This window comes from Erpetoichthys calabaricus (genome assembly GCF_900747795.2).
Source record: "Erpetoichthys calabaricus chromosome 1 unlocalized genomic scaffold, fErpCal1.3 SUPER_1_unloc_22, whole genome shotgun sequence".
In the NCBI taxonomy this organism is placed as follows: Eukaryota; Metazoa; Chordata; class Cladistia; order Polypteriformes; family Polypteridae; genus Erpetoichthys; species Erpetoichthys calabaricus.
In genome coordinates, this window is record NW_026261588.1 from 3,020,832 (window position 1) to 3,047,447 (window position 26,616).

At 39.2% G+C, this 26,616-nt stretch overlaps 2 protein-coding genes across 5 annotated transcripts in view; one reads left to right on the forward strand and one right to left on the reverse strand.

The window, feature by feature from the left end:
- The window catches only part of LOC114669345 (oocyte zinc finger protein XlCOF6-like), a 71,084-nt gene extending 45,996 nt beyond the window's left edge, over nucleotides 1-25,088 (reverse strand). Inside the window, exons 1-4 of the mRNA XM_051921749.1 lie at nucleotides 24,990-25,088; nucleotides 21,252-21,715; nucleotides 6,342-7,079; nucleotides 6,088-6,257 (exon numbers count right to left, since the gene is read on the reverse strand). Coding sequence (XP_051777709.1) covers nucleotides 6,088-6,257; nucleotides 6,342-7,079; nucleotides 21,252-21,678 — 1,335 coding nt within the window. The 5' untranslated portion in view covers nucleotides 21,679-21,715; nucleotides 24,990-25,088. The remainder of the gene's footprint in view (nucleotides 1-6,087; nucleotides 6,258-6,341; nucleotides 7,080-21,251; nucleotides 21,716-24,989) is intronic.
- LOC114669326 (zinc finger protein OZF-like) overlaps nucleotides 1-26,616 on the forward strand; it is a 523,681-nt gene that overhangs the window by 306,116 nt on the left and 190,949 nt on the right. The gene's annotated exons all lie outside the window — the stretch shown is intronic.

Here is a 26,616-nt window from a genome sequence, read left to right on the forward strand (position 1 = left end):
AAAAAAACACTCTTCCTCAATTTGTGAGAACGTAGCCCATCTCAACTCCAAAGTGGTCATGGCATACAGGTTTGTAAATGGCGAGTATCCACAATGCAACGGGGCCAAGAACAATGAAGTCCAGCAGCCACTTTCCTTTGTGATGTCCCCAGCTTGGACCTTACTGGAGTAAAATCTTCACTTATGTATCCACCGTGTGCTCACAGTGATCTGTTATATAGCGCCTTTTGTGTCTGTCTTGGGTCTTCTTAACAAACATATCACATCATACTATTACATGTGTGTTAAACACAAATATTTCAGCAATCCTTCGGTCACTTCATTGGCTAAGATGCTCTGGTGCCGAGTGCAATTATGAACACCGTTATCCTCAAACAAGGTGTTCGTTATGGACAAACAGTCACTAATACAGAAGCCCAACACAAAGGCACACCTTGGGTTCAGATTGAGTAGGCCATTCCTCCCAACCTCACCCTTCCAGGTTTCACTCATCATTGCCCATGTGAATGTTGAATAATCACATCAGAGTCCCCAGAGGGAGCACCTTCCAGCACTCCACCCAACTTCTCTATGGAGGTCGAATACTCAGACCCAATAGTCAGCACATAAAGATAGACATGAGTCACAGCCCCAACTCGAAATTGTAGGGACGTGACCATCTTGTCCAGTGGATAAATCTAAAGTACAAGTGCTGAGCTGGGGGCTGTAAGGAAACCCACACCTGCCCAATGCTTTCTCTCTGGGCAACTCCAAAATGGAATAGAGTCCAGCCCTTTGGTAGGAGTTTGGGTCTTACAGCCCATGTGTGCATTGAGGGGAACAGTACCCCTCTACCTCCTCCTGCAGTAACCTGGGTTCTTTACCCACTAGAGAGGTCACATTCCATGTCCTTAGAGTCAGTTTTAGTAGTCGGGATTCAGTCCACCAAGGCGCAAAGCACCAGACACTCGGAACTCACTCTGGGTGGTGGGTCAACTGGAGGATGCTTCCACCTTGCTCCTTTGGACTATACCTGGCAAGGTCCCACAGGTAATTACCAGGAATCTTCCTACGAGCTCAACCCCAGGCCTGGCTTTAAATGTAACCCATTGTACAAAAGGAGTCCTAAGCCCCATAACCTGATATTCTTCTATCCTACACCGAGATCTGAGCCACACATTAAGCCTTCTGATCTCCTCAACCTTATCTGGAGTGGTAGGTGGCACAAGTAGCACTTCAGAGAAGACCACCTTGTCAGTTACTCTCCTCAGCTTGGCACCAAACTTTGTAGGACTGCAGAATTGTTAGCCTGTCCTGATGTGTGACAATTGTAACAAAATGGGCAATGACTACTGGATCCACTCCCCAGTCTGGCCTACAACCAATGAGGGTTTCCAAGACCTTCAGGAATAATGAGGGAGATATCTACACAAACGCACCAGAGCAGAAAAAAAATACAGAATGACATACTTGAGATGAGAACACAAAAGAAGAGGAGTTGCTCTAATTCTAAATGGAAGAACTCAAAAAAGCATTGATCTCATATAAAACATAATCTGAAGGAACTACAGTACGTATGCAACAATACAGGGAACACCAGTGGCCCGGCTAATAACTCGAGAGATTTACTCCCTAACAGAAGATGAAGATGAGAAAGCATTTAAAGCATTTTATGAATACCGTGATTTGCTTATAAAAGGATGAAAGACCATCAAGAATTCTAAATGATAATGGGGGATTTTCATGAAATGGTATGAAAACTTAGAGAAGGAAAAGTAATAGGGCCACATGAAGAGGGCAATAGAAATCAAAATAGGTAAAGACTTTGAGAATTCACAAGGAAACCTACTTTTACAGTCACAAACACATGGCGTCAACAAAAAGAAAAAATGCCAGAAACACCGGGAAGTCACCAGAGGGTAAAACCAGAACTCAGATAAACTCCATTGTAGTAGACAATGGCTTTAGAAAGAGTAAGGCAAGACCAGGAGATGATTGTGGATCTGACGACAACCCAGCACTTCTTCATTGCTCAGCTTCATCTGTACTATCATAATAGAATTTTAGTCAATAAGGGGCAGCGTCTCTTCTGCTTGATGTATGGACTGTTTGATAGATGGATGGATGGATGGATGGATGTGAAAGGCACTATATAAAAGATAGATACTTTATCTGCTTGATGTATGGACTGTTTCGTTTGCTTTCAAACACAGTGATAGTAGCTCGCTTGTCTTCTGACACATGTGACATATAAACACGATTGTCTGTTACATAGAGAACTTTCTAGAGAAATGTAAAGAAACTCAATGACATGTAAGCCTTAAACAGAAAAATCTTAGAGAGGAACTTTTTCTTTTGGGTTATCATTTTTTTGTTTTTACATTGAATTTTACTAAACGAAGATACTTGGACTGTGGAATTCTTTGTATACGAATCACTGAGTCACACTTGTAAGCCTTTTCAGTTATTAATTTATGCATTTATTATGTCTATATTTTATTAATCTGACCAGGTCTCACATCTCTTATCCAATGACAGAAATGAGTGCAGATCTCTATCTCTCCCTTTTTCATATTTTTATTATTGCTGTATAAAGATTACATTTGCAGTACATTGTGAACTGATTATAACTTACTGCAATAACTAAGTTAGCATCAGCTTACAATCATTTGTAAAGCTTTAAGTTATAAACCATTACAAAGTTATCTGTAACCTGTGCGGCTAAAAGCAATTTAAATAACTCATGTTTTATACGGAAACCTCAGTGGCCAAGTCGCTTTCCTGGCATGTTTTACATGAATAATATTTCACATACAAGCACAGAGGCTAAACGCCATTCCTTATTGTGTGCTTCAAAATAACATTTCACAGAATAGGCAGCTTAACATACCATCTGTTACAAAGACTAAATATTTCAAGAATACTCACCAATTATGAATATTCAGACTGTGAACCACAGGCATGTGCCCTCAGGTGGACAAACGGGTCGTATCTTTTCACCATTAAAACACTTGATAGTAGAGTCAAAGATCAGACGTGGTCTGCAGTAATTAATTTATCAACAAACTCAACATTATATGCAGGAAGAGAAATAACAGAATTACACATATATGGTGGATAATGGCTAAGAACACAGGTTTGTGTTCGGGGAGATTGTTCTAGAATCTTCCAAGTTGTTTATTTTGTTCTGCCCCTTTATATGTTGCTACTGAGGGCTAATCACTTGCCCGATATGTACCACCAAATGACGATTACACCTTTGCAGATCAGTAATTATCACCTGGAATGAGGTGAGACACCTGAACTCCCAGGAATGTGAAGTTGACATAACAGACACTGTTTTGGTGCTGTTAGACAATAAAGCAAGGGAGGACAGAAAAAAACAAACAACTCCAGTTGGGCTGGACAAGCAAAACAAAATCTGCAGGGGTTCCGAGGCCACAAGACCACCCAGCCCACACTAGTCATTCTACCTAACTAACATCAGTGATCTCAATCAGTCCTCATGGCTTTCAGGCTTCACATGTAAGAATTAGACGATGACGGTCATGTGGACCTCTGGCCTTTAATCCATCAATGTAAGGACTGCAAGGTGCTTTGATCAGGTGGTGGTGGTGCAGATCGCCACCACAGAAAACCAGAAACAGAACAGCAGACAAAATACGGGTTAGTGAGGGTTTTGGAGCCACGAAAGAAAAAAATAGTAATTGCATATACAGAATATCAGGGATAAACTAAAATGAAGCAACGAGAAAGCCAAGTTAAAATAACGAGTGTTTAGCAGTTTTATAAAGTCCTCCACTGTATCAGCCTGGCAAATTTCTATCGGTCAGCTCTTCCGGAGTTTAGGTGCATAACAGCAGAAGGCCGCCCGCCTCACCACTTCTTTTAAGTTTAGCTCTTGGAATTCTAAGCAGACCCTCATTTGAAGATCTAAGGTTACGATTTGGAGTGTAAGGTGACTAGGCATTCTGAGATATAAGATGGAGCAGATTATTGAAGGCTTTGTAAACCATCAGCAGTATGTTAAAGTCAATTCTAAATGACACCGGTAACCAGTGTAGTGACATCAGAACTGGGGTGATGAGCGCAGATTTTCTTTTCCTTGTTAAGATTCCGGCAGTTGCATTCTGCACTCGTTGCAATCAATTGATGTCTTTTTTGGGTGGTCTTGAGAGGAGTGCGTTACAGTAATCTAGCCGACTGAAAACAAAAGTGTGACGTAGATCAAGACCTGGATGATATGAACATTTTTTTTGGATAAGACCTGTTAATCCCAGCATTTGTACAATCTCAGAGGTTTTATTCCACATCTGGCTCATCTCAGATTGCATTTCTTCTTTCCTGTGTGAATCCTTTTGTGGCTCTGAAGACTACTATCGTGACAGACTTGCCTCTCCATTACTATCATGAACCTCACTTTTAAGTTACGACACCCTCTATGTATTAGTTTTGATTCTTTTAGGTTCACTGCTCTGCAAAACCTGCATTGTTCCTAACAGCGCCACCTTTTGGAGCTCATAGGGTGCAACATTAATTTGTCCCAATTTAATTTAGGATGTCAATCTGCTTAAATGCTCTTTTTAACAAGCCCTGTGAATCCAAAGAACACTGAGAGATTTTCATTTTTTTATTTCACATTTAGGTCCACATTTCTGATTGTATCTTGTGATATTTTGATATCCTTCCACTCTCCGTTCAAGGCACAGTGATATTATTTAGGATTGATACCTTGATTATCGAGGCATTGTCTGAATGTTTCTCCTTGACAACAATATCAGTTTTTCTGGTTGTGAATTTTCCACAAATTAGGACTGGTATACCTCAAGCGTTGCACACTTCTTCATTAGCAATAATCCTTTTCTGGGACTGGGATGTCACATTGTTTGCACAGTTTCCAATAAACCAGTAAGACTACCTTGTTGTGTCTTTCCATGAAGAAGTTTTTGGACAGGAGTATTATAAACCCTATAGTAAGGTCCAGTACTGTTTCCACTGGTTTGTTACAAAACCTACATTGGTTCCTTTTCCCATTTCTCTCATAACATGCTGCAAACAGCCTTGTATGAAATCCACAGTCTTAAGTAGCCATTTGCAAACATCTCATTTCTCCTCTCCTGAGCCGTTCATGTGTCAGGTTTTGTTCCTCATTCACTTATAGTCGAATATCTGTGTATTTCCTACTGCATTTGTGGACACTCCACTTGTTTATTCTCCTTTCTGGGTCTATCTTCTTATTATCTTTTTATGATTATTCACAAAATTGTGTCACCTCTTTCTGAGCAAACCCTCAGTTTTATGGATTGCTTTCCAGTTCAGTCTGTAGTATTTTACAAGGGTGGCAATCCTGTGAACTGAGAAGAAATGCTGGCAGTCCTAGGTTTGAAGATTGCGTGTGTAATCTACTTCTGTTTTGTACATTAGTTAGTTGGCATGAAGGACCTTGTTTCTACATCCAGACTGTTGAGGTCTTTCTGCAGCCAGTCTATGATCGAAAAGCTGTATGAGATGACGTGTTCTACTAGCTGATTAACTGTTGTTCCTCACCATTAAGGAACATTTAAGGATAATGTTTACCCTTTTTGTGTATTCACTGCTGATCTTCAATCTCTGCTCTTTATGGTTTACATCGGCACCCTCATCAATTCCGAATTATTAATCAAGTCCCCTCTTGGTCAAGTTTTCTTATTGGATAATCTTCAACAAGGCCGATTTCAATTCTCCATTAATGAATACTACTTTGTTGTGTTTGTCTAATCCAAACACATTTCTCTCTTGTGGCGCTCAAGATGGTATCTACTGTACATAAAACTGGTTTTCCACATTCAGGGCTGCATTTAAGCTGCTTCTGTGTGAATTCTTTGGTGGATCTGAAAAGTATGTTTTCTTGAAGAGTTTGCCACATTTATTACAGCCAAACTGCTTTCCCCAGTGTGAATTCCTTTGTGGCACTGAAGTTGGTTACTTTGTGAAAACTGTTTGCCACGTTCAGCAATATGGCTTCTCCATTATGTGATTTCTTTGGTGGCTCTGAAGACTGCTTTTCCGTGAAAACGTATTGCCACATTCAAAACAGCAATACGGCTTCTCTCCTGTGTGAGTTTTAATGTGTGTCTGAAGAGTACTACTGTGAGAGAATTGTTTCCCACATTCAGGGCAGCAATATGGCTTTTCTCCTGTGTGAACTCTTTTATGAATCGAAAGGTTGCTTCTTCGTGAAAATTGCTTGCCACATTCAGAACAGCAATACGGCTTCTCTCCTGTGTGAATTATTTTGTTGCACTGAAGTTGGCTTCTTTCTGAAAACTGTTTACCACTTTCAAAACCGTCATATGACTGCTCCCCTGTGTGAATTCTTTGGTGGCTCTGAAGATAGCTTCTCCGTGAAAATTGTTTGCCACAATCAGTACAGCAATATGGCTTCTCTCCTGTGTGAATTCTTTTGTGAGTCAAAAGGTTGTGCCTTAGTGAAAACTGTTTGCCACATTCAGAACAACAATATGGTTTCTCCCCTGTGTGAATTCTTTTATGGCACTGAAGTTGGTTTCTTTGTGTAAACTGTTTGCCACATTCAGAACAGCAATATGGCTTCTCACCTGTGTGAATTCTTTTGTGAGTTAAAAGGCTGTGCCTTAGTGAAAACTCTTTGCCACAGTCAGTGCAACAATATGGCTTCTCACCTGTGTGAATTCTTTTATGGCACTGAAGTTGACTTCTTTGTGAAAACTGTTTGCCACATTCAGAACAGCAATATGGCTTCTCCGCTGTGTGAATTCTTTCATGGTACTGAAGTTGGCCTCTTTGTGAAAACTGTTTGCCACATTCAGAACAACAATATGGCTTCTGCCCTGTGTGAATTCTTTGGTGGACCTGAAGATAGCTTCTCTGTGAAAACTGTTTTCCACATTCAGGGCAACAATACGGCTTCTCCCCTGTGTGAATTCTTTTGTGAGTCAAAAGGCTGTGTCTTTGTGAAAACTCTTTGCCACATTCAGAACAGCAATATGGCTTCTCTCCTGTGTGAATTGTTTTGTGGCTCTGAAGATTACTCATGTCAGAAAACTCTTTGCCACATTCAGAACAGCAGTGAAGTCTGATACCTGTATAAGGTTTAAAAGAAAAATAAAAAAAGTTTAGTTTCTAATCCACTGCTGTAACATTGACATTACTTTATAATATTAAAAAAAAATATGTTGGTTGAATTTATGAACAAACTTTGATAAGCATAAGCAATTGTTAACACTCGGGTAACATGTAGAAAGATATTTAAGCTGTTAATTTTTTCATTCATATTACAACTACTTCCCACATGAGCATAATCAGTGGGGCCAAAAAGTTTAATCAGAAAAATAAATAGATCACATGAGATAGGCACAATCAACAAAATTATTTTTGACTTTTTTATACTACACTAGCTGAAATACTCAATGTTACCCGGGAGAAAAATAAAGTGTTTTTTTAATTGTTTGAAAAAAATATAATAAAAAAAATTCAACTTAAAAATAATAAATTAACAAACAATGAAGACTCACTAATGTGCTTGTCTTGCGGTGTTGTATGTATGTTATCATCCGGTTGGTGCTCGGGACCAGCCAGCTGTTCTTAATTTCAAAAGCAACAGGTGGACCCGGTGGTGTTGAAACAAAGAAGGCTGGCAGTCACCTCCAGTTCACCCTCTGGTGGTTGTTCTGAGTGTCAACTGGATGATAACATACATACAAGACTGAAAGATTGTACCCGACCCCCCCCCCCACCCAGAAGGGGGTTGGGTTAACTCTTTTAGGGCGGATGTCGACTTTTGTCGAAAGGAGGGGTTGAAGGAGAATGAGACATCCAGGGATAGAGGGTGACAATCAGCTGTTAATGGTGACAAAACTCACTGTCACGTCGCAGGCATTCCCTCTGTGCTTAGAGGAATGCTAGACTCGTTGACTCGGCAACTAATCCTTGCGTGTGTGTGAGTTGCGAAATGTAAACAAAGGCAAGATGGCATCGACATGTCATGAGGGAGCGAAGCGAGTGCAGAAAAGAAAACACTCGGCAGACAATGTTTTGTGCATTATCGCAGAGTCGGACTCTGATTTTTCAGAATCGGATTTTATTGACAGTTATCAGGAGATCAAACAAGAGAGTGAGATGCCGGCATCAGCTGATTGGACACCAGCTGATGCCGCGCCAGCTGATCCGCTGCCAGCTGAGCGCATTCGCGCAGCCAATGCACCTACAGCAAGGTTCGCATGGGAGGAATACACAGACATTGATCCGTGGGAGCCGAACTGGCTACTGGACTTCACAAGATGGCATGATTACTGTTGGACACGACAGATCACCAGCTGCTGGACTACTTCAGGCTGCTCTCTCCTGATGCTGCTTTTCAGCTACTGTCAGACGAGACAAACAGGTAGGCAGAGAAATTTTTTGAATCGCGGGTTCTGCTTGCATCGCATTCTCGTTTTTCAAAGTGGAAACCCACAACAAAAGATGAAATGAAGGGCGTTGTGGCATTACAAATAGGGATGGGTGATATAACTTCAGGGAGCATTGGTTCAAATGTGTTTTGTCCCCTGGTGGCTTTGGACAGGTTATGCAGCATGATGTTAGGTACGTGATGCTGCAAAGTTTTATTCACTTCTGTGATAAACAGAAGCAAAGCCCAAGGGGTGAGCCAGGCTATAACGCCATGTATAAAGTTCAGCCCCTGCTTGACATTGTGAAATCAACATAGAAACAATTTTATCAGCCTGGCCGTGATTTGTCTGTGCATGAATCTATGATAAAATACAAGGGATGCTTTTTTTTTCTGCCAATATATGCCAGACAAGCCCACAAAGTATGGCATAAAGGGTTTTGTACTGGCAGAAGCAAACACTGGTTTCTGCCTGAAAGTAACCAATGTGGCAATGACTGAAATTGGCTGCTTTGAGCGAGATCAGACTTTGCAGGACTTTGCTGTGTAAATGTATGTGATATGTGTGTGAAATCATAGAGTATGCAGGCTCATACAACATGCAAGACAGTAACATTTGTCAAAAGTAAATATTTTTTGTTGATTTGATATGTTAAACAATTGCTTTGTTTTCTTTTTTAAAAAATGTTAGTTTTTGGAAAAATATTCAGCCCTGGGAGAAAAGAAACAAAAAAAAAATTAGCTCTAAAAGAGTTAAGGTTAATTTAACCCCACAGTATTTTGGTCGACCAATGATAAACGTGTACCAAGTTTCATGAAAATGGCTCCAGCCATTCAGAAGTGATGCTGGAACATACATACTAGAGGTGGGCGGTATGACCAAAATTCTATATCACAGTATTTTTCTAAATTCTGCCGGTTTCATGGTATTGGACGGTATTTTTTTCCCCATGCATGAGTGGATGTTAACCACATTTTCCACTGCAATTACTGCAGTAGACTGGCTAAGAATAACCTATTAGACTGTTATGAGAATTGTACATCGTACAAAAAGACATTTTAATGTGCACCCAAGTATTAATACAGGTTTGCATGGCCCCATAAAGTGATAGTTTTCAAGGGGGTGGCACTAAAGAGAAGGAATCACATTGCATGACAGATGCAGTCAAAATATAGAACCTTTAATTGAACAAATTTTGCAAAAGCTTAAACTATGATTTTGATAACATATTTTCATCCATTGAAAGAGGCATTTAGACTTAGTAAAATATCCAGAGGTGTTTGTCAAAAGTTGGATTGCACCGAATATGTCTTAGAAAAGGAATAAATAGTAAATATTTTTTGTAAACCAACTACACTTTCTGTTAATGTTAACAATCTCTGTCCACTGACACGTTTAAGTGACTTTTTAAACAATTTTACCATCATTAAAATGCATAATATTTAAACTGATAGATAGATAGAGATAGATAGATAGAGATAGATAGAGATAGATAGATAGATAGAGATAGATAGATAGAGATAGATAGATAGATAACAACAATAAAATACATAATAGTATTACTGATAGCTGCACCATTACTTCAAGGCTTCAAGCCCAGGTGCATTACACAGTATTCACCAAATTAAAATAAAATAAAACAAGTGCAACTTGGTGATGACATCTTACCAACTGTACCATCATTAAGGCAATCTGCATTAATATGGACCTTGCTTCAAGCTAAGCTATATGCATAAATAATAAAAACTGCAACTTGCATTTATAATGCTGTTTGTGGTATAGCCCTATGGAAGCGCATTAGGGCCACTGTGAAGAAACAAACTATATGTCGAGAATAAATTCGACATGTTGACTATGTCAAGATTAAAGTCGACATTTCCACTTTATTCTCATAGTTTATTTTATAATTAAAGTAGAATGTTGTAAACTAAACTTCATCCTAAAATCAATGTTTAATTTACTAGATTTTTTCAAACCCCGTCACAAGTTAATGCAGCACATCAAATACTTTGTGTTAAGTGTTCCCCGACCCAGTCGTTAATCACTACGCTTCTTAAACTGACTTCCTCCGCACTAACAGCAGGCGCCTGCAGCAATCACCGCACAGATAAACGTCTTTGTGAAATTAAAACTAGTTATTAACTTAGCCAACGGAGTGTTCAGAACTTTAAAAATATCTTCGTTATACATTTTTAATTATGCCATCCATTCAGAGTTGCGCCCATCACTGAACGAGTCGCCAGCACATCGCAGGATCAATACAAGCAAAACATATACTAGCAAGTACAAAAACAAGTACAACTTGGCTTGCAGTATTATCCAGTAGTATAGAAACAGCATTTACACATCTGACCTTTTAAAACCAAAGTATCTCCAGGAAACGGACGTGATTCCTTTTTTTTCGGCAAAACTTGTTCTGTGTCATTATGTTTAACTTTATCGTCAGCTTCTTTTTCGGAATGCTCTCTGTCCATTTTCACCGCGCGGCATACCTATGCTACCGCCCATTATTTGGTGGTGTAGCAGTGAAAAAGAGCTCTAGTGCAACAAATCTGTGTTTAGCGGTGTAGCAGTGAAAAAGGTCCCCACTTGAACAGTTTCCCGCTGCGCCACGTTCCGAACGTCGTTTAGGCAATTTAAACCGGTGTTCCGGTATAAGAAAAATCCATATCATAAAAAAAAATAAAAAACAGGTTTTCGGTATGAACCGGTATACCGCCCAGCACTAATACATACACACATACACAAAGACTTTAATATATAGGGTGTTCCAGATCTAATTATGCAATTTTCATTACGCTATAACTTAAGTTTATTACATAGAGAATTCACAGCACCTGCCTTGCACATTGAGATTTCACTTAAAATTCTTTTTGTTGCTGATAGATGGCAGCACCTGCCCTGCATTCCAAAATGGCGCGGAGACGGTTGTCAGTTGAACAGTTGAATAATTAGATCTGGACCACCCTGTGTATATATAACATTGGGATTCCACATATCTACTTTATCTATCTATCTATCAAGCAATTGTAAATAGATAGATAGACAGATAGATAGATAGAACAGCATCATCATTTTCTCATCCAATTCTTATATTAAACTGTATATAATTTATATTATTGGATGTAAAAAGTGATAATCTTCAGTTATTATATTTGAGAGGTTTGTTTATAAAATAGAATGCTATGACAAACATGAGAAAGGCACTTTTATTAAACAGAATGTGTCTTGATATATCTACACATATGTCACCTGACTGATCATTTAAAACAGCAAACTGGCCAAAAGGCAAAATATACTTCTGGCTTCATACCACCTGGATTTTTTGCAAATGGATTTAAAAATTAATTTAATGGATTTAATTTCTTCAGTTAAAACAGGGTGTTCCAGATGGGCAGCATCATTTTTTTTTTTTTTTTAAGCGAGAGTTTTGGTAAAACTATAGAATTGCAAGCTCTTCTGAAGATGGGGTCAGCAAGGAGGAAAGTACAGAAAAAAATTAAATAAAATGAAAGCCCTTATTAATTTCAAAGCAATAGTTATTGATATTACCCATATCTAACTTAGTGCTATATATTTGCTCGACCTGGGACATGGACGCTAACAAGTCAGACCTGCACAATCAAAGTGTAACAGCTTACTAAGTTTAGCACCACACAGGCAGCAGCGAGTGTTCATCTGCTATGAATTTTCAACTCTGCACACATCAGGAGGTCATTTACCTTTTCTCTGATGAGCAACATTTTGAGCTTGTTTCTCAAGATTATCAATATTCCTGTGTGCAGAGTAAGAAAATCTGAACGTGTAAGTAATGGCCAGATCTCCTACATGCTCTTTAATAGACAGCCAAGCTTATGTTGGATCCTGAACAAAGTCTTTGTTTTGAGTTATAAATTGACTAAATTTAGGAGGTTTGTATAATAAAACCTGCATGAAATAAAGCTTAACACAGCAGAATACAAGTGCATCTATCGAGTTTAGATCTCTAATGCAAAAGGAGGCGTGCTGAGGCTTGAGGTGTACCGATGTGCTGACGTGAACTTTGTAAAAGCTAGAGGCTGTTGAGGGTTTTTGATGTTTTCTGTGGTGTGAGGGTTAAATAAAATGAAATACATTCCGCTTTTTAAAAACGTACAGGAGTTTTTAAAGGTTTTTTCCTTTTAAAAGTTTTTTTTTTCTTTTTCTTACCAGTAGCTGGGTGTTTGGAGGTGCGCTTAGAAAAGTTACTTGTACTTATTCTTTTTATCTGTATCTGAATTAGCATCGAGGACTTAAGGTTGAAAGCAGCAGTAACTAATATCAGCATCTATAAGCAAATAACTGACAAAACAGCGACTCCTTAGTTTTAAAAAAAAAAAAAAAAAAGGCCGCGGCCGACTTCAAAGCAGTAAAAGGCTCAGCGGTGCGCAGGTAAGCGGCCAGCGTTAAGACGCCAATCAGGCACAAGGGGCTGTAGGAGCAGATAAGGTAGTAAAGTTTAATTTGTTTAGTTTAGATTGAACAGTCCTTAGCGGTCCAGAGGTAGAACAGTTAAGCGGGTGACAGTGTAAGGGTTCATTAACAATAAATATTTGGACAGGGACAACTTTTTTCTCATTTTGGTTCTGTACATTACCACAATGAATTTGAAATGAAACAACTCCGATGCAGTTGAAGTGCAGACTTTAAGCTTTAATTCAGTGGGGTGAACAAAACGATTACATAAAAATGTGAGGCAACTAAAGCATTTCTTGAACACAATCCCTTCATTTCAGCAGCTCAAAAGAAATTGGACAAAATTTGTCTCTCCAAATATTTATGGACCTAACTGTAAGTGGGGATTTTCACCCATTCTTCTCTGCAGAACTGCCTTAACTCCTCCATATTCTTTGGTTGTCTTCAGTGTATGGCTCTCTCTCTTCAAGTCATTCCAATAGGATTGAGATCTGGGCTCTTACTGGGCCACTCCAAAAGGCCGAGTTTGTTCTTCTGTAGCCATTGTGCTGTGGATTTGTTATGATGTTTGGGGTCATTGTCCTGTTGCCTCACCCAGACTCTTCTGAGCTCAAGTTGACTTACAGACACCTTCACACTATCCTGGAGAATTTGTTGATAAACTTGAGAATTCATTTTCCCCTCAATGATGTCAAGCTGTCCAGGCCCTGATGCAGCAAAGCAGGCCCAAATCCTGATGTTCCCTCCACCATACTTTACTGTAGGGATGATGATTTGATGTTGATATGCTGCGCCCTTTTTACACCAAATGAAGTTCTGCTTGTTCCTCCCAAATAGTTCGATTTTGGTTTCATCACTTCACAAGACATTTTCCCAGTACCGTTGTTGAGTGTCCAAGTGCTCGTTCACAAACTTCAGGCATTCAGCAACGTTCTTTTTTGATAGCACTGCAATGGACTCCTTTCTTGTTCAATGTTTTGCATATAGTTGACTCACGAACAGAGATATTAGCCAGTTGTAATTACTTCTTCAAGTCCTCTGCTGTCACTCTAGGGTTCTTCTTTACCTCATTGCTGACTTTGCGTTGTGCTCTTGGGGTCATCTTGGCAGGGCGCCCACTTCTAGGCAGAGTAACCACAATACCAAACGGTCTCCATTTATAGGCAACTTGCCTAATAGTAGACTGATGAATATCTCAGATCTTTGAGATGACTTTGTAACCCTTTCCAGCCTTATGTAGATGAACAATTTCTATCGTAGCTCTTCAGACAGCTCTTTTGTGCGAGGCATGATTCCCATCTGGATATGCTTCTTGTCCAAAGCTCAAACTCAGTCGTGTTTTTGATCAATCAAAGTCATTCTGGGCCACACCTCTGAACTCGTCTCATTAAATGGACTTCAGGTGTGCTAAATTCGGACTGCAATGAGCTTTTTAAAAGTCATTAGCTTAAATTCACTTACTTTTTCCAAACTTCAGTTTCACAGCTTGAACGATTTATTCAATATGGTCAACAGTTCTCTGAAAATCGGTGTCTCTCTAGTTGTAGGAGACTGTGTTTGATCATTATTGGGACTGACATGAAGATGCGACCATGTTTTATATGGGAATTAGACATAGAGAGAATTCCTAGGGCTTCACATACTTTTTACTTTGACTGTATACATGGAGGTACAAACAACGGTGTAGAAATAAAAATGCGTAGTAATGTCAATTCTAAGGCAACATTTATATGTAGAAGGAGTAACATATTAAATATAGCTTGCCTTAACGCTAGAAAAATCAAAAATAAGGTAAGAAAGTTGGAGTTGTATTGTAGCGGGGCCACATAGTTAGTGTTAAATGTCAGTTCTGAGTGCGTCTCGTTTCATTGTCCCGTTTACTGTTTGTAAGTGTATCAGTTAATGCCGTCCCCGTGAAGGGGGACGGATGATGGAAGGAGACCACAGCCGCAAACCTGGAAAACACCTGTCCTTAATTAATCAATCACAGTCGTCACAGGGCTATTTAAGCCAGCAGGAGGAGAAGGAAGAGGAGAGGAGAGAAGGAGATTTTTTTCACATTCACAACCACGAGCCATCTGTACCTGTTATTTTCCACATCGCGCATTTCCATCCAGTTTGTTTTTCCATCCGCCGGACTTGCTTCAAGGACCTCATCACGAGAGACCCCGGGGTCGGAGTTAATCATCCACCACGCACCGAGGATTCACGGTGAGGCTGCTCCATTTTTTCCGGGGAAAATCAAACGACTCATTTTCACTAATTCAGTCAACCGCATTCAGGACAGTTTCTTTATTACCGGACTCACGTTCACATTCATTTCCATATATCATTCAATTTTTGTTATTCGTGTTGTGTGTTTATATGTTACAGGGGCAAGGGAGGGTTTTTGTTGTATTTATATTTGTATTTATATTTGGTGGTGTTTTGTTGTTGCTGGGGTGGAGGGATATTTATATTTATATGTTTTCTATTTTTTGCATGTCTTGTTTCATTTAATACATTTAATCCGTTTAATTTTACATCCTGTTTTTGTGTACTTATATTTTCACCGTCGATTGTGGGGAAAAGTTTAATTGGTTAGAAGTACGGCTTGATAGTTAGATTATTTCTCAGTAAATTATCCAGGCCACAGGTCTTGGAGGTGTAGCTGCCGGCTGGGTAAAGGGGTCGGCCGTTACAGTATGTAGCAGAGCATAATTATGATATTATAGCAATAACAGAAACCTGGCTAAATATATGTCAAACAGAATTTAAATGTAAGTCCTCTTCAGTTGGACGATAAGCCGCATCTTAGTGAGGACATGTGGCTTCGCCTGGAAAATATTAGGGAAAGGACGACGTATTTTAGGGCTCTATGATTTCTGTGATGTGGAAAACACGGACGGAATCACGGAATTAACACTTAAAAACAGATTTTAGATTTAAAAATTGAAATGTGCAGAATTTAGAGATGTTTCAAAACTTCCCAATAAATTAACTGATTGAATAATCTGTACTTCTATTATTCAGATACTGTTTTCAAGTTTGTTGTTTTTAAAACGAACGTAATTCTTTGTAGAAATTCAGTTGTCCCTCTACCTGTTTGTGCATGTGTTTCCTGAATATTTTCTTGTTAAAGGCATGCAAATTAGCTAGCTGCACAAGATAGAAATATCGAAGCGAGCAGTATCAGATAACCTAACTACACTTGTAGCCACCGAAGTATAAGGCGAGATCGAGCACGGGTAAAACACGTGCCGAAAGAAATCTCTCAGTCCAAAAGTTTGTTTTAAAAATATTTAGTGAAAGTTAAAAGCAAATAATCCACAAAAGAATAAAGGAAAATATAGTTACACACGTAGAATAAAAGGCAAAAAAAAGGGAAAAATGTATCTTCTCTAAACTTAGCTTTCTTGAGAAACTTTAGTTATTTCTGTACTTGAAAGTTCTTCACTTCTTCTTTACTTAGATTCTTAACTTCTTACATATGTAAAGATTCTGAGCTTCTTCTTCTGTATACTATAAGCGTACGGTTCTGCACTTCAATAAGTGCTGTTTTACGAGTTACTTCACACACTGAAAAGGCCCATAGGCACGTTGGCACGAGCACAGGCACAGGCACAGGCACAGTTTAAAACCATAGCTCAAGAATAATATAAAGGAGGACATAAATGATATACAGTAATCCCTCCTCCATCGCAGGGGTTGCGTTCCAGAGCCACCCGCGAAATAAGAAAATCCGCGAAGTAGAAACCATATGTTTATATGGTTATTTTTATATTGTCATGCTTGGGTCACAGATTTGCGCAGAAACACAGGAGGTTGTAAAGAGACAGGAACGTTATTCAAACACTGCAAACAAACATTTGTCTCTTTTTCAAAAGTTTAAACTGTGCTCCATGACAAGACAGAGGTGACAGTTCCATCTCACAATTAAAAGAATGCAAACATATCTTCCTCTTCAAAGGAGCAAACAAATCAATAGGGCTGTTTGCTTTTAAGTATGCGAAGCACCGCGGCACAAAGCTGTTGAAGGCGGCAGCTCACACCCCCTCCGTCAGGAGTAGAGAGAGAGACAGACAGATAAAAAAATCAATACGTGCCCTTCGAGCTTTTAAGTATGTGAAGCACCGTGTAGCATGTCACTTCACGAAGCAGCTGCACAGAAGGTAGCCAACGTGAAGATAATCTTTCAGCATTTTTAGACGAGCGTCCGTATCGTCTAGGTGTGTGAACAGCCCCCCTGCTCACACCCCCCTACGTCAGGATCAGAGAAAGTCAGCGCAAGAGAGAGAGGGAGAAAAGTAAGCTGGGTAGCTTCTCAGCCATCTGCCAATAGCGTCCCTTGTATGAAATCAACTGGGCAAACCAACTGAGGAAGCATGTACCAGAAATTAAAAGACCCATTGTCCGCAGAAATCCGCAAAGCAGCAAAAAATCCGCGATATATATTTAAATATGCTTATATATAAAATCCGCGACGGAGTGAAGCCGCGAAAGGCGAAGCGCGATATAGCGAGGGATCACTGTAAGGGAAAAGGATATAAATGATATAAGGAAATACACGAGACAAACGAGAAGCTGCTTCAGGATATTAAAGACCAGAAAATCCATTTAAATAATCACTTTGAGGCAGCCTGTAAAGGTATGCTAGAAAAACTTGAGGAAAAAATACAGGAAAATGCGTCTAAATTTCAGAACAAGCTTAGAGCACTTGGTGCTCAGTTTGAAGTCGTTAAGCAAATGTTCACGACTCGTACTGAAATAGAGGAACGACTGGCATCTACCACTGACAAAAAAAGCAATGGCTGCAAATTCCGAATCCAAAGTGATTGGAGATGGACTAGCTGCACTGGAAGATGGATGCAGAAGGAATAATATCAGAAAGGAAGGTCTCCCTGAAAATCGTGAAAGTCCAAACCAAGTGAAATTTGTAGCTGAATTATTCTGTAAAATAATTGGAGGGAATTTCAAATCAGACACAGAGATAGCAGCAGCTTACCGCATACGTGGATCGAATTCCTTAGGACTTTCGTTGTGACCTTTAAAAAAATAACAGTTTAAACTACATACGATGTTACTTCTCAGACAGAAACAAGAGATTAAATTCAAAATAACCACATTCATGTTTTCCCTGATTTCTCTCCCTCAACAGCTGCTAAATGTGCTGCATTTTACAACATTAAACAGCGCTTACGAAAAGCCGAGATCAGATACAGCCTCTTGTATCCAGCCAAACTAAAATGGACATTCAAGGCAAGTTCTACATTTTGACTTCAACAAAGGAAGCAGAAAAAGAGTCAAGAAAACTGACCTAAACACTTGTTGAAAGATGATTGTGAGTCGCAAAGAAACTCATTCCATAATTATACATTCCATTTCCTTATCTGCCATTTTATGTTTTAATTACAATTATATGAGTATATGTATGTATGTGGAATATTTTTTTTTTCATAGTGGAATTGTTAACATCATACCCTTGGTTCATTGTACAGTGGAACCTCGGTTCACGACCATAATTCGTTCCAAAATTCTGGTCGTAAACCGAGTTGGTCGTGAACTGAAGCAATTTGCCCCACAGGATTGTATGTAAATATAATTAATCAGTTCCAGACCGTGCGAACTGTATGTAAATATATATTTTTTTTATTTTTTTAGCACAAATATAGTTAATTATACCATAGAATGCACAGCGTAATAGTAAACTAAATGTAAAAACATTGAATAACACTGAGAAAACCTTGAACAACAGAGAAAAATAACACTACAATAGTTTGCGCTATAGTGCTAGGAACCGCTCGCTAAAAACACTTTTTTTTAATGAGTTTTAAGCACAGGGGAAAAAATGAACATTTGAAAAATCCGTAATTTAATAAACCATCAAGAAAAGTAACATTGCAACAATGCAGGCTACGAACCGATCACTGTAAACAGAACTGAAAACAAAAACAAGAAAATGATATCAAGTATTTATCTTAGCATTCTGAATTTTTAGAGAGCAGGAATATCATGAATTGAATGGATTCTGTATGGCGATCGCTGTCAGCGCCTCCTCTTAGTGCGGAGGAAGTCAGTTTAAGAAGAGCGTAGTGATTAACAGCTGGGTCGGGGAACACTTAACAGAAAGTATTTGATGTGCTGCATTAACTTGTGACAGGGTTTGAGAAAATCTAGTGAATTAAACATTGATTTTAGTTTAGGACATTCTACTTTAATGACAAAACAAACTATGAGAATAAAGTGGAAATGTCGACAATAATCTCGACATATAGTTTTCTTCACCACTGCCCTAATACGATTCCGTAGGGCTATACCACAAATAGCATTATAAATGCAAGTTGCAGTTTTATTTTTTATGTATATAGCTTAGCTTGAAGCAAGGTCCATATTAATGCAGATTGCCTTAATGATGGTTCAGTTGGTAAAGATGTCGTCATCATGTTTTATTTTATTTTAATTTGGTGAATACTGTGTAATGCACCTGGGCTTTGAAGTCTTGGAAGTAATAGTATTATTACTGGAAGTTGCACTATTATTTATTGTATTGTTATTATTTATTAGTTTAAATATTATGCAGTTTAATGATGGTAAAGTTGTTTAAAAAGTCACTTTAACGTGTCAGTGGACAGAGATTGTTAACATTAACAAAGTGTAGTTGGTTTACAAACATTTATTCCTATTCTAAGACATGTTCAGTTCAATACAACTTTTGACAAGCACCTCTGGATATTTTACCAAGTCTAAATGCCTCTTTGGATGGTTAAAAATAAATTTTAGTTTAAGTTGTTTGCAAACTTTCTTCAATAAAAAGGCTCTATATTTTGACTGCGTCTGTCATGCAATGTGATCCCTTCTCTTCATTAGTGCCACCCCCTTGAAAACTGTCACTTTATGGGGCCATGCAAACATGTATTAATACTTGTGTGCACATTAAAATGTTTTTTTGTACAATGTACAATTCTCATGACAGTAGAATAGGTTATTCTTAGCCAGTAATTGCAGTGGAAAATGTGGTTAAAATGCACTCGTGCATGGGAAAAAAATACAGTTGAATACCGTGAAACCGGGATAATTTTGAAAAATACTGTGATATTGAATTTTGGTCATACCACCCAGCACTACATACAGTAAATCATCCAAGATGTGGCTGACAAATCTCACGTCTCCATGGCCTCACTCAAACCACAATTCATTAATTTTGAGGCAAAGTAGCTTTGACAGACGTGATGTTGCTTTACATGGTGAAGTAACCTGCTGAACTGTCAGTGTTTCATATGACCTGAACTATTCATTATAACAGCAATCATGTCATTACATGTGCCAGGTGACAGTGGCTACCCACTCAAACAGTTTTGCCTCACACCTTTCCTGAACCCCAGAGCACAGAGGAGAGGCGCTGTATCTACATGTGTGATCTTTCACTCGCAGATGAAGAGCAAAGACAGATATTCTTGAATGGAGGTGATGGGGTCTCAAAGTGTCAGGAGGGAGAGGCTGATCTACCAGCCAGTGAAGTTCTGCAGCATCATGATTGCATACAGAGGTTACAGATTAGCAGGCTCCATATGTGAATGTTTTCAGGGTGGCAGTTAAAGGAGTGTTAACACATATACATATTTAAAAAGGGACTATGATTTACAAAACGTAAATTTTGCAGTAATGTGCATACATCCGGTTTATAAATCTGATTTTTTTTCTGGGCGTACACATTTTCCTGTTTTGTGTGTGTTTGTGAATATTTTCATGCTCAATTCCATGCAAAGTTTTATAAATGTCACTCCTGGTCTGGTGTGTAGGTCTTTTGAATGCCTGTCACCATGTTAGCGTCCCCATTTCACGGTGGTTTGGAGGTAAACGAGCACATGAATACTAACACCTCATGGTAGAATCATAGTTATGTTTCTTCAGGACAGGACACCATCAGCAATGTAGAAATGAATTAAAAATTGTTACAAAGAAATCTGACAGGTGATAGTGAGTTAGGTAATGAAACAACACAAAGGAAATGTTTGGTGGAGGTCATTGCAGCTAAAGGAGGATCAGAAAGTTTCTAAAGACAGGGGGTCACAAACTGGACTATTCCCATGTTTAAACAATGTACTCAGGAATGACAAGGGTCTAATAGTTTAAGACGACTGTGTTTGTCTGTTTTGGGGACTTAACTGATGATCAGACCACAGAATTAGGAGGAACTATTGCAGAAATAAAAGGAATTCCAAAGGGTTCACAAACGTTTTTTTAACAAAGACAGGCTTACAGTGTTTTAATAATGTTACAAACAATAATGGAAGAAGTGCAGATTCCTAAACCCTGAAAACTGTAGTGACACTGCAGTGTTGAATTTAGTTTGAACGTTTGTCTAAGTTTCTTTTTAAAAAGCACAAGACAGCACTTTCAGGCCCATAACCCTGACCCTAAAATGTACACCCATTTTTATTTTCCACTTACTTGTTTCAGATGACATCTTAGGTGGTGTCTGGCCTTCCTCAGTTCTAGGAGATGAAATTCCTTCAGTCCCCTTTGTGTCAGACTGTAATGATTCATATTTTACATTAATAGAAGACTCCGGAGATGAAGAGTGTCTACTATGAGAAGAGACTAACTTGGTCACTGCTATATCTTGATGTCCATAATGAAGGTCATCTTCCTTGACACTCTCCATACTCCTATAGTGGTGTATCTCAGTGCTGACACACTCATCTTCATCCTCATCTTTAAAGCTCACTGACCTCAGTTCACTGTCCTCTTCCTTGATGTCCAGACCCTCCTGTTTAGGGTGGACACTCTCCCAATCACAGTCCTCCTCCTTAACATTTACGGTCCTCTCCTCCATGATATTCAGGTCAGCCTCACACGTCTCCTCTTTCACTTCCATTTAAACATTACACGTAATGGCAGATTTATCTTTTTCTCTGTGGAAAGAACAGAATTTAATTCAATTAAAACTGCGTTATTCAGATCTAAAGTCATTTGATTTTTATAACATCCTGTTAGTTAAAGCTGATGTCAAGTCAGACAGTTCATAGCAATCAGACAGTAACTCATCACTGTTCATGTCACATTAGATGTAAAATGAGTTTGGGAATAAAAGGAGGCTCCAACAGGCTAGAAGAAGGAGGAGGCCATCTTGCACAGTTGTGTGTCAACAGTATTCACTACTTTGATTGAACATTCAATACTGTTAGGGTCCCGGAATTGTGGTATCGGTTAATGTTAAGGAAGGTTTATACAAGTTAGGCCTCAGAATTATGTTATAAAACAGGGGCATATGAAGGAGGAACTTAAAATCGCTGGTCAGCTTCTCTAATGTGAAACTGCTCCAACCTTACAAAATCTCAAACCATCATTCAAGTCACAGCCTTCACTTACATAATCATAGAGAGATGAAGGCAGTTGGCGGTGGGTCCCTGTAAAGATGGCCGCCTAATGTGAGACAGCCAATGTCTGACTTCAACTAGCCTGCGACTCGCTAAGATAAATTTAAACAGGTTTGATTTTGTTTTTAGTCTTAGGGGAAGACTGTGTGTGCAGGAGAGCAGACAACCAGTGAATGTCCTCCTGAGGTAGAAGGCACAGAGTTAAGTGAAGAGGAATAAGAAACTGCAGGTTTTGAACCTAACACAAATAAGAGATGCTCCTCTTTCTGTTGTTTCATGTTTCAGATAACAAAACAAAAGGGGAAAAAATAAAAATAAAATAAAGGGTGAAGATTGCTGATGAAGAGCTACAGCTGTTAACCCTTTGTACACCACAGGCGGCGTCAGCAGCATGCTATTGGCTGTTAGAAACAGGGCTGAGCACAACTCTGCTGAATGGTCGGCACACAATCACTAAATGTGACAATTGTTTAAATTAACGTGGTCAGGTGATGACATAATAATAATAATAATTCATTACATCTATATAGCGCTTTTCTCAGTACTCAAAGCGCTATCCACACAGGGAGGAACCGGGAAGCGAACCCACAAGATCAGCGACTGTGGTTGGCAAATCTGACATGCTCCAGGACAAAAACATTCTTCAAAACAACTGTCATTATCAACATTTTTGAAACAAGTTCCAAGTTTACCAGCTTCATCTTGTTTAAGTACACTCTGCACGCATCATAAATATTTAGTACTTAACACAGTAATAAACTCCTATTAAACAGCAGCCCCTCCCAGTATTGTGAGATTGGCATGGTGGAGGCCTTGTGTGCCTCAGTCTTTCTTAACGCTCCATTTGTGCTTCTGACGGACCAGTGTGCTATGGGTAACTCTAAAAGGGGGTCCAGAGTAAAAGCACCTCATTATTGACCTCATGAATATTCTAATTAAATGAAAGTGGGTCTTGGCCAGAAGAGGGATGCCAGTCCTGAAAGTGGTGTTCACCTAAGAGTGGCACATGGGGTCAACCCACACAACCTGGTTGGGTCTGTATGATAAAGTCACATGTATAAGTAGCCAAATGGACCTTAACTTCTACCTCACCACTGTGGTCCACTGCAAAACAAACACAACTAGAAGTTATTGGAGTATAGGAAGAAAACCAGAGTACCTGTACAGGGCAGGAGCCAGCTATAGACCATCATAGGGTACACTCACATTCAAGTCCACAACCACACCAAGCCAAGTTAGATTTGTCAGGCCACTAAACCTGAGCATCTTTAGAGAAGTGGAGAAAATAAGAATAAAAGAGCAGACATGGAAACTGCACAAACACGCTGAGATTCAAATTCATTCTGACAGAACTGTAAGGCAGTAACACAAACCACAAATCTCTATTAACTTCTCTAATGCTCACTAACAGACATGCTATATAAATGTAATGAATTAATTATTATTATTATTATTATTACTGAAACATGGGAGTTTGTAATATTTGGTACATGTTAAATGGGAAAACAGACACACATTTAAGTGTCCATTCAAGCAATGCATGTAAATGTCTGCTGTCTGCAATTGGATTAAGTAGGTTTGAGGCCATGTGTGTAAATACAGATACTGACTGCCAGCCTTTACCAGTTAAGAAAATATAATTTATACTCTTGAAGGAGAGTTACTTCAAAGTTTATTGTCATATGCACAGTAAGGAAACACATTTCTCTGTACAATTAAATTCTTTCTTTGCTGTCCACACCAAATGACAAAAACCAATGTATACTGATAAACATAAATATTGTCTGTCTGTATACTTGCATTGTTATCACTCTTTAATTTAATATTGTTCTTTATCAGTATGCTGCTGCAGGAGTATGAGAATTTCCCCTTGGGATTAATAAAATATCTATCTAAATAATAAGTAGCAGAGGCAGCATACAACATAAAAACAGACTAGAAGTATAAAGTGTAATGCGCAGGTAGGTGTGTGATGGACAAGTCAAATACAGTTACAGTTGTGTGAGGTAGATGGAATGAGGTGGCCCACGGTTATAAACTCCAGTCAGTTATTTTAGGAGTCTAATGGCCTTGGGAAGCCCTGCATTTCATACGTCTATACCTCCTGCCTGAGGGTAGAAGTGTGAACAGTTCGTGTTGGGGGTCCCTGAGGATCGAGGCAGTTCTCCTGTGGACTCTGCAGTTGTAAATGATCTACAGAGAGGGCAGTGGGGTCCTGGTGATCTTCTCAGCAGTCTTTACCATTCTCTGCAGGCGTTTGCGGTCCACAGCAGTAGTGCCGTTTTCTCGCACTATATCTTAGTATTTGTTCACAGCTCGTATTCTCGAAGATTCGGTCATGGACACCAGTTCTATTTTTTACTTTTACTAATTTGACTCCTCGCTATTCTTTAAATGGCCGGCCGGTCACCAACTCCGCGACTGTCATTGAACTGGACACCAAGGAGGGACAAAGGAGAAACAAAGGCAGAAATCAAAGCGCCGTTCGTGTGGAATGGCCGTCTCCTCGATGTCTGCAATTCGAGGAGGAATCGACAAAAGAAACACACGGAGAGAAATGAACAGGCGCCAGCGGTGTGACTGGGTGCTACGATTTAAAATGTGGGACTCGGCCACGTGAAGTGAACCGCAGATACCAATAAATGAATTTCCCCCTGGGATTAATAAAGTATCTATCTATCTAAACAGAAACATCACGCGGGTGGACACAGGAGGATTCACTAGATCAGAGTTCAGGGGGGCTAACGAACACGAGCGAATGGAAACTCACACGTCTATAAAGTGCAATTTTAAAACCCAGAGCGCTTACTGTCTGCCTCTTAGCGATGAAATTCTTTCTTAACTCGTTCACACTTCTGTCCGTGTAATGTTTCACACAGCGAAACGGTGGTAGCATGGCTTCAATAACCGTCGCACTGGATGACGTCAGCCGACATAAAGTCACGTGACAGTTGAGTCACCATGCGCTATTCCTGGAGAGAAGCTGGGTGGCTCAGTGTCCGCCTGCCTTAAAGGAGCCTATTAAGCCAGCAGAGTCAACGGAGGAGCTGCGTTTATTTGTGGCTGCCACAGAGCCATACAGTCCTTGTAAAAAAGTACTGTATATGGTTTTTGTACATCTCTTTGTGAACAAAGAGTCCAGTTTTTTTTTTATATAACTGTTCAAGTTGCCAGTCTTTGGCTTTCAAAAGCTGAAGTTCAGACGTGAACCAGGGAGCAGAAAAGGAGAAAGAAACAGATCTAGTTTTTAATGGAGCGAGAGAGTTAAGAATACCATTATGTTCAGTGTTATAGTGTGAGACCAGTTCTTCATGAGTGGATAAATTATCAATGTCCATAAAGGAATCAATACTAGAGGAAAGAGAGTCTAAGTTAACATTCTTAATATTACGAAAAGACATGAGACGGGAAAGCTTAGTATTGGAAAGTGCAACTTTAATATTGAATGAAATAAAGTGACCAGTTATGAGCTGCGGTGGGTTGGCACCCTGCCTTGTGCCCTGTGTTGGCTGGGATTGGCTCCAGCAGACCCCCGTGACCCTGTGTTCGGATTCAGCGGGTTGGAAAATGGATGGATGGATGGACCAGTTATGAGGAGTTCATCTGCAGTACAATCAAGCGGGGTAACTCCAGAACAGCAAATCAAGTCCAAGATATGTCCTTTGGAATGAGTGGGAAATATATTATATATATAATAGCGGATTACCCAGTGGCTTCGCTCACAGAGTGCAAGGGAAAAAAATAAAATGTAGTATTTATAAAATAAGTTTGTTAATTGCCGATTTTATTTTTCAACATATAAAAAGCATTTATAATAACCTAGAAATCAATATAAACATTATTAACATCGTTATCATATGAGAATATGAAGTAATATATAAGAAGCACATTTCATATAAATATAAATTATTAAACAGTAAAATCTTCTTCTGTAATTTGCTACCGTGGCTGTTAGTTTGTCTGTCCAGGATTTTAAATCACCTGTAGCTCGCAAACCGTTTCACCTATTGACTTGAAATTTGGTACACATATACTACGTGACGGCTACTATCCGCTTTCGGGGTGATGATTGTATTACTCTTTTTTATTTTATTTTATTGTAGAATCAACTCTCAGCAGAGCACAGCAGGGCGGCCGTGCGTGCATGCATACAGGCGCTAATCATTCTTGCAGCAGATTGAAGACTTAAGTGCCAGATTAAGTGAAATGTTAAATAAAACGTAGTAAGTAATTGCAAAACAAAAACTAACTTAATCAGTTTTAACGTGAAAAGATACCGACGAAAGAGAAGCAGCGGGCCGCTAGGGTGAAGTAAAGAAGAGCAGAAAGCACATCAACCTCTGAGCAAACGAATGCTAAACGTACAGAGAAAGAGGATGAAGACTATGAATGCTCAAGTCAAGTGTATTCACTGCACTTTATCGTGCAGTGCGCTG